The 9,122-nt window shown below is 41.0% G+C and overlaps 1 protein-coding gene across 1 annotated transcript; it reads right to left on the reverse strand.

The window, feature by feature from the left end:
• Positions 1 to 5,071: 5,071 nt before the first annotated feature.
• On the reverse strand, positions 5,072 to 6,319 carry LOC145988400 (transcription factor SOX-14-like). The gene has a single exon (XM_083123283.1). The coding sequence runs from the start codon at positions 6,060 to 6,062 to the stop codon at positions 5,316 to 5,318; it is 747 nt and encodes a 248-aa protein (XP_082979409.1). The 5' UTR covers positions 6,063 to 6,319; the 3' UTR covers positions 5,072 to 5,315.
• Positions 6,320 to 9,122: the final 2,803 nt, after the last annotated feature.

The raw sequence follows: 9,122 nt of genomic DNA on the forward strand, positions 1-9,122 counted from the left end.
ACTTATCTTTGGATCTAACTGTAAAATATGTCACTGGTTAAAATTAAAATATACCGTAGAAAAGTTTTACGTAAATACCTTTTACCTGGTATAAGTTAGCCCCCCCGAGAATTTGACTTCGAAATCTTTAGCCCCCACCCCCGCTTATTTCAGGCTGGCGCCGTCACTGTTGCTAAGGCCCATACTCAGGATTTCTTTAAGGGAGAGGGGGTAGATCTGAATATGTGGAACAAAGAGAAGATCTGAAATGCTGTGAGGTTAATTGAACTAGGGTATTTTCTGTTGCTTTTATGCCAAGTTTGTCTAATCGTGACGACGAGGATGAGCGGTGATATGATGAAATTGATGAAGGAACACACTCAAAGAACACCAATACCCAGTCTGAGATTCGAACCAGGAACCCCTTGAGTCGTAGCGGGCTTTGCTAAGCACCCCGCCACAGGGTCGTAGAAATGCTGTCGGAGTATCAGTTGTAAACACCAATTTTATGGCTATATTACAGCTAGAAAGAAACGTATAAGTGTAGAGTTGCAACATTATGGTTCAAAGTAACAGAAAAAATTCAATTCACCGATACGCCCCCTCCCCTCCTCTCACCCCAACATTTATCCACACAGTCGCTTACAGACAAATGTGTCACACTTTGTTTACATTCAATTCTCCGAATTATTTGAATAGTTCTGTGTTCAGCATATTAACAATGTTTTCAAATTTCTTTTAATTTTCTTATATTTTTTCTTTTCATTGAAGAGTCATGATAATTCTATGTTTAGAAATAATATATTTATAAATTAAATGTTGCGTAATAGCAATTATTATTATAGTAAAGAACATGTAAAAATGTGAGTTTTAGAAAAAGATACATTTCCGTATCACGACTGCAGTTAGAAAAAAAGTCGGGACAGGGATTAAAACTAATGGACTGTCCCGACTAAATCGGTAAATCGGACATTTGGTAGCCTTACATAAGTGGTAGCCTTACAAAATCGTCGATGTTATTTTTGTAGCTTTTTATAGGTTTACATTTAAATATTTCATTTTTCGAAGGGGAGCCATGCCCCCCATGGCCCCTATCCTGAGTACGGGTCTGATCAGCAGTGAGGTGTCCAGATTCGCTGACCAAACACGTCTTAATACGATATATCAGGAGTAAAATTAAATAATTAATTTTCGAGACGATGTTGCAATGAAATAAAATTTCAAAAAGTGATTCTCTAGACACACACTTTCTCAGTGATAAGGTAAAATCTATGTGGACAGGTTCTCGAGACAGTTCTCAAATTTTTGTCATACATTAAGGCAAAGTTTCCGAGTTAAAGTTTGGTTTTTAGTCCGCTTTATTCTCAGATACACTAATCGAGAGTGGACATCAGTTAATCGAACCATTATAGGCCAGAGGTTTATCTAGTACACTTCCCGCCACTGAGTGGTCTGTCGCCTGCGGGCTGTTGTTGCCAAACTTGCATTTCGTGCAAAAAGATGATGTCTGTGCATCCGAGTACTTCGAAGGAGCAAGCAAATAACATCAACGAGCTATTTCAGCCGTTATTGGGAAATTTCGTTTCCAGTCCCATCCGGAATACATGCTCCCTTTGTCGGTTGCCTTCTCTTCTTCTCCGAATGTGGCAAACAAGAGTTCAAATTTCCCTCCCAAGTGAAACGACGAGCTCTGGCTGGCAGAGAAACAAACCACGTGGTGTCTCCAGCGTTCCTCTTAGTGGGTGGAAGCGCTCACGTGATGGCTTCCAGCAGACGACAGACCACCGAGTGGCGGGAGCGGTACCTATAGATCTACCATAAGGAAAAGAACCTTCGGTCAAAAGCGTTCGCGCATCTTCCCTACCGTTCTCGCTGCTTGGGGCAGTATTGCCAGGTCACACTTGAGAAAATCTCGAGATTGTTCTTTGGGAAACCAGAAGATCTGATAAAAAATCTGATTATCTAATAGATGAACGACGTTCTCGGGAAGCATAAGCGTGCACACTGGTGGGCAATTGCTTGGACGTCTGCAGACTATTTCCAGGGAGGTGCAAGCAAGATATTTTCTTCAGGGGGGTAAACAAGGCATATTACCCCGTAATACTGTTGACCCCTCAAAAAACATATTGGTGAATTATACAGCACACCTTCCTCAATAATTGAAGGTAACAACGCTTATGCTGGGGTATCACCTCCCTTCCCCAACTGCTAGAAAAAAATGCTTATGTAAAATATATTGCCCACGGTACGAAGTCAGAGGTTGTACGTACCTATTAAGGCATGGAAGTGCCATTGTGTTATTATCATCTCGTCCATTTCATCAGTTCCTCATTCATCCCTATTGTCCTACTTACCCGTAGAGGCACAAAAGCGACGTAAAATAACCACAAAAATAGAGAAAATAGTAATGTAATAATAGTAATAAAATATAATAATAATAATAGTAATAGTAAAAATGTCATGGCACAATTGAGTAGCGTTTGACATAACTCCACGTGCTTCCTCTACCTCTCCCTTCCATGCCCAAGTAAGATGAACAGGAAACGTGTTTTCAAGCAGGCTCTTGATGGTTCCAAAGGAACAGTTTATTAAAGAGATCTTCCGAGAAATCAATAGGCCTGGCAACACTGGCTCGGACCGCGCTGAAGGCTCGTCCCCCCGCCCTCCCCCACATACCCGCGAGCGCGATGCGGTTCTGCGGAAGCTCTTTTCCCCGTGGTTCCACTGCAGTAAACCTTCTGAGGAATATGTGCCTCCACACGACATCGAACGCGGAATCCTTTGATTATCAGGCGACGACGACGACGAGGAAAGTGAGATTTTGACAAACATGAAAAAACGAAAAAAATGCAGGTCCCTTTAGTGTAGGAATTACGCCAAACGTTACTCAGCTAAATAAAGTAAATGTAGAAGAATAAGGCAAGCAAGACATGTAATGTAAATGTAGTACTTATATTACTGATAACATGTCAAAAGTTCCCTAAAATTCAAACTGTGCTACTGACCCTACACTGGTTACCCGTAGATTTTTATTCATATTCAATTTTTTAGTTGCCAATTTGGGAATGGGGCACAAGACAGGGGATATTACATACTTCGTAGTACCCTATGACAAACATAAAGGAACAAAAAAAAAACATCACATCAAACAGAATATTTTTTAAAAAAGCTTTCCCCTTATCTATAACAGTTAATAAAATATTCTTTGAAATCCTAAAATTGGCGGCCATTTTTCAATATGGCGACCGTAGCACATTTTGATTGCAGGGGAATTTCGAATGTTCACCAGGAAGGTTGATTTTGTCTGTGGAGCAGAGCGAACGAAGGATAGGTTTCTGACCCTTGTTTTACACTCGCGAGCCGATCTCCTCCAGCCGACATCCGTGGCTGATGGTTAGCACAGAGCTTTATGACGCCAGGTGTCACGGGTTCGAATCCAGGCTTGGGCATGGGTATTCTTTATGCCACTTCATCATTTAAATCGTATCACAACTCATTCTCATCTTCGCGATTAACCAAAAGGGGAGAAAGGCGAAGTAAAGTAAACCAATCAACCGATCTCCTCACCCCTACATGTTGTGTCGTATGCTGTATAATATGTATGAATTATATTTTTACAATACCGAAAAACATTTGTAGTTGTCCGAAATTGCATTTAAGTGGATCAAATTACGTGCTAAACAAAATTTATAATGCAAACTTATCATTTTACGTGAATCTTTTACGTTTTACCACATTTTACACATAATCTGAGCAATACACCACAAAAATCGAAAAATTTCTGTGATACGAGCTTAATGTATTAGAAAACATTCTGGCAAAGATTTTATTTTTGAATGCAGTAATCAGAATGAAATCATGACAGATACATTGTAAGTTGTCATTTCAGTGTCGGTTACTCCCAAAAATTTTCCCAAGGCATTTTATTTAAGGATGGGCATGGGCCCCACCTGAAAAAGAATTTTGGCTACGCCCCTGGCTCGTTGTTAAGTGAACCGTTTGCAATACGATCATGTAATGAGCGTCCTGCTCACGACGCTTTGATTAATTCATTTGGTTTATTTTACTTCGTTTTTGTGACACGTTTGGCTAATCGCGAAGATGAAGATGAAATAATGAAAGTGATGAAAGAACACTCATGCCCAGGCCGGGATTCGAACTCGGAATCCCTGGCGTCGTAGCGCGCTGAGATAACCACTCTGCCACGGAGGTCGGCGGCTCACGAGGCTGTTACTTTACAGGCCAAATGTTACTTAACTAAAGTAAAAGTAAAAAAATAAGGCAAGGAAGGAATTTAATAGAAATGTAGTACATATGTGTGTGTGGGTGTGTGTTGAACATACGTTAAAATTGAATATTCCAAATTGACTCGCCTTTCTTCCAGACAGTTTAACGAACATTTTTCCTGTCTGAAATAAAAGCGCATTAATTGTTATTGATTTGTGCATTATAGTCGAAATGTTACATTTCAGAAAATTTAATACAGTGTTGTTAACTACGGACTTATAGAATATAATCTTCTGTGTCTGAAGATTCTGCGCCGCTACCCATTAGCTTCCTTATCTGCCGCGTCGATGCGACGATTACGCAAAGAAAGAATGTAAACCAATTTTTGGACTAAAAAACCAGCGTGCGACGATTATGCGGTGAAATACGCTACTAATACCACAGACAGGGTATTATAATACCTTTTCTGTGCTAATACTATTCATTACGCAACGTAGATGCAATTGTTATGTGTCATATTAAGTTTTATTAATATATAGGTAGGTAGGTAAAGTTTCTCCTGCACATTGTACTGTGCCATTAAGACACATGGAGAAATGTCGAGGTAGGACACCACACATTCTAGATCTCGACCATTTTTGGAGGTGACGTGAGTTTAAGTAGAAAGTGTGACCCCAGGTACCCATTTATTTGAGTCTGGGTGAACCCCAGAGCCACTTTATGTGGGGACAAGGCCGGAAAAATTCCTACTTTAGTTCACCCACTACGGGAATCGAGGCTGGATCTACCTATGGCAGTCAGACACTCTACCGTCTTAGATAACCGCGGCTGTACTTTCTATGTGTGTGTGTGTATAATTAAGAGCTAAGTGGGATATTCGGGGGGGCAGTTCCCTCCCACCCCCGAATGGCGTTCCTGCTCTGTGGGTCGGTAATATAGTTTCTTACATCTAATGTAATGAATAGGCAAAAACATACGAGCAAATTCATCTGGCACTCATGAGCGATATATTAGTTCTCACACAACACTATACACAGGAACAATCACAAATTGTTGAAAGGCGAATTTGTAAATATGTACACAAACAATTGTCCAGGTTCACTGAGCACTCACGAAAGAATGACCGACTGCGGCATTCGAACGTCCTGTGTCGTCACCTCTGGGTAACTTGCTGCAAACGGTGGGAGGTAGGGAGGACGCGGCAGATGATTCGAACCGAAGACCGCGCCGGGAGCTCCACCTGCTGCCGATGTGTACAGCGACGACAAGCCTGGCGCGTAGACGGTGGACACCGACGTCACTGCCGACTTCAACGGTGCATCCACAATGGACGAGATGGAGTGGTGGTTCTTGGAATTTGCAGAGTAAGGTCCGTTAGCTGTGATGGTCGTCTGCGGGAAGAGAGATCTTAGCTTTTCAGCTTCCAGCAAAGGTCCTGACAGCGGCCCCGAAGTGGTCGTAGGCGGTAGAGGCCCCGCGAGGCTTGCGGCGCCGTATAAGCCCCTGGATAAGGCCGCCAGGGGGTCTAGAGGAGGCGGAAAGTATGGGAAGGACGTATACGGGTACGTCGACTCCTTCTTCGCAGTTTTCGGCTTCCGTCGTGGTCTGTACTTGTAATCAGGGTAGTCCTTCATGTGTTGGGCCCTGAGACGCTTGGCCTCGTCGATGAAAGGCCTCTTGTCCATCTCCGACAACTGCTTCCACTCCGCCCCTAGCCTCTTTGAGATCTCGGAGTTGTGCATCTTGGGGTTCTGAAGCGCGATCTTCCGCCTCTGGATCCTGGACCAGACCATGAAGGCGTTCATGGGCCTCTTGATATGGTCGTCGAGGGATTTGGGCAAGCACGAAACGTCCATGGCCGAACAACGTAAACAAACAAACCACTGACACGACCGCGTTAGAACTGTAACAGTTTCCAACAATGGGCTGTTACCCTAGGAAACACATCCAAGGCCGATTCGATAACATCCAAGCGGAAGTCCGATGACGTCCATCCTTGCTTCCTCGCCTCTCCTTTTCTTCAGTTCGCTCCAACGCAACAATTGACAAACCAACAATCAATCAATCGCCCATTAACACTCACGCCGATTCTAAATTAATTCTTGTTTGGAGCGAAAACTCTTCCACCAGAGAGACTATTAATTTTTGCCCTTTTCCACACGCCCAAACCAGCAGTGAATGAGAATTATATAAAAGCTGTATTAAAACCCAGCGCGAGGGGAGAGAACAATATATTTCAGCAATACATGGAAATGGCATTGTTGTTGGCATTGAAACGTTAATGATGTCACACAACCCTGCATCCAATCACGCTAAGAGGCAAAAGGGGGGAGAAATGCCCTTCATCCGACTGTTCTCAAAAATCGTGCAAGCTGCCTACGATCACGCTGAATGGTGCTGACATCTGTGGGAGTTTTTCACAACTAACAGGACCGCCAAGGCGTTTCCGCCACACGGCCAGTTAAACTTTTTACATCTACAGGGGTTATTTACACATCACCAATGTAGTGCAGTGTTCAAAAATTTCACAGCGGAGGGGAGGGGAGGGTAGTAATTTCTATCGAAGCATCAATGTTTTTATATATAAAATATCGTGCCCAACGACAAAAATTTTGAAACCAGAGGAAGAATACGGTTTCGAGAGCCATGAACATGGCAAGGAATTTTTGTAAGAGAAATCAGGTTGATGATAACAAAATTGATTACGCACTAATAATTTTTATAAATAATAACAGTATTATTATTATTAAATTGTAATATGGAAATTAACTTGAACAAGTGTAAAGTTTTAAGACGTACGTACTAAGAAAGTTCATTACATAGTCTCCAACTACTATATTTATCAAAATAAAATTCAAGTGCGCGACAGTCATAAAGACTTAGGAATATTAATAGATTCCTTTCTCATATGTGATTAGCACATTTCAGAAATTTGGAATAGAGCAAAAAAATGCTTGGTTATATATTTTTATCATGGAAAGTTTTTCAAAAAGAATATACCTGTATAAAACGATAGTTCGTCCTATTCTTGAATATGCTAATGAATTATGTTTTTTGATAGCCACCAGTCACCTTCAAAAAGTTGAATCATTTCAAAAACTATCTATCAGGTTATTATGCACAATTTTAAAAAAATTACTATGACTAACATTACTCGAATGGTTAACACAGTCGAAGAGAGAAGAAATATGAAAATTGACAGTGAATATTTTTTTAATAATATATCTTATGAAATTCCCAGATATTCCCATAGGTATATCTCAATTCTTACATGTGTAAATAAGGCCAGTGGTTTAGTAGCTGATCTTGTTGAAACCTACAATTTGAATTTATGATGATTTATGGTGATGTATAAGATAGTAAGATTCACTGTATTATTTTATAATTATGTATTCAATTCTGTAATTTTGTATGACTAATTTTGACATAGTGATATACCTGGTTGTCAAACCGTCATCGCTTAAATAAATATTACTATTATTATTATATCAATGGAAAACTGTAAAACTCGTATTTTGTTAGAACTTTTAGTCACTTCAATTTTCAATTAAGGGAAATCTTTGAAAGGGAAACTTAGCCACAAAATTTATGTTGTGTTACCTTTGACATTAAAAATATTTTTTTTATAATCTGGTATAAGTACTCTCCTCTGAAAATATTCATTTATTTCGTTAAGTGACAAGATATATGAAAACATCAAACTTTGACCGGGTTTCCGTGTATTTTACATTGTTTTTTCAACTGAGTAATATTTTCTGGAGATATTCTTCTAAAACACTAATCAGTTAATATGTATTTAATTAATACCATAAACATAAGGGTTTTTTTCTATAATATCAACCGACACGCACACACATGGTGTGTCGCCGTACAATACCGACACCTTTCACACTGTGTAGAGGACATCAAACGAAAAAGTGTTCTTACAGTACCGCCGCGCTATCAAAATCCTCTTTTCGCTGCTGGCTGCTTCGGGAAGGAAGTTTCCAAAGGTTGCCGCTTGTTGCCCAAAGAGAGGTGGCAGCAGTGGGTACTAATTAGCTGTTTGACCGCAAGTTCCTTCGTAGGTAAACGCGGCAACAGAGGGTCACTGCCAGAAAGGAGGGAGATACGACGGCATATTCTGACTCCAAGCATGACGCCCCCCTTCCCCCCCCCCCCCGTCCCCCTTGTGTATAGCGGAACCAACAGCAAAAAACCTGCGCAGACCCACGACTACAGTGAACCGTACTCCTGCGAGGAGGGGAGGGGGAGAGTGGAGCGTAGAATTTTAGCCAAAGGTTCCTTTGTTTTTGGTCGGTCGCTCTATACCACTCGCTATAGGCCTGAATATGTTTTTGTTTTTGTTTGGTAAGAGTTGCTTTCATTCTTGAATATCTCCCAGAACGGCCATAACTTTAATCAAGTTTCTGTATCTATTCCATTGTAGAAAACAACGCTAAATACGATGGCACTAAAAGAATATTCGTTCAACACTTCAAACAGATTGGTAGAAATGTTTATCTTCACATGGAGTAACTCAGTGTCGCCACCCGTGGTCTTTTCGCAAACAGACGACTAGCTTCATCACTGACGTATGCACGGGGAGCTGATGGGGCTATAGCCTTTCCCGAAACTTAAAAAGAATAAAAAATAATAAAAAGAATTTAAAAAAATCTTTTCAAATAAAAGGAGTAAGGAAGTCGGGGCGGGGGGTAAATGTAAATGCAACGTCCTTAAATAGCTCGGATTTCCATTTTGTCTTTGAACAGCTTTCAAAAAGAGTTAAAAATGGAATTGTGTATCCTGCCCGCCAGATAAAACGCAGCTATGTAATATTACAATTCCAGCCCCCTCCGAAAAAATTCTTGCGTACGCTAGTGACCCACAGTGGAGTTACTTTGTGTACTCTGTTGGTAGTCACGGACACTTCTGGG

Source organism: Lepisma saccharinum, chromosome 5, assembly GCF_977018435.1.
Source record: "Lepisma saccharinum chromosome 5, izLepSacc3.1, whole genome shotgun sequence".
In the NCBI taxonomy this organism is placed as follows: domain Eukaryota; kingdom Metazoa; phylum Arthropoda; class Insecta; order Zygentoma; family Lepismatidae; genus Lepisma; species Lepisma saccharinum.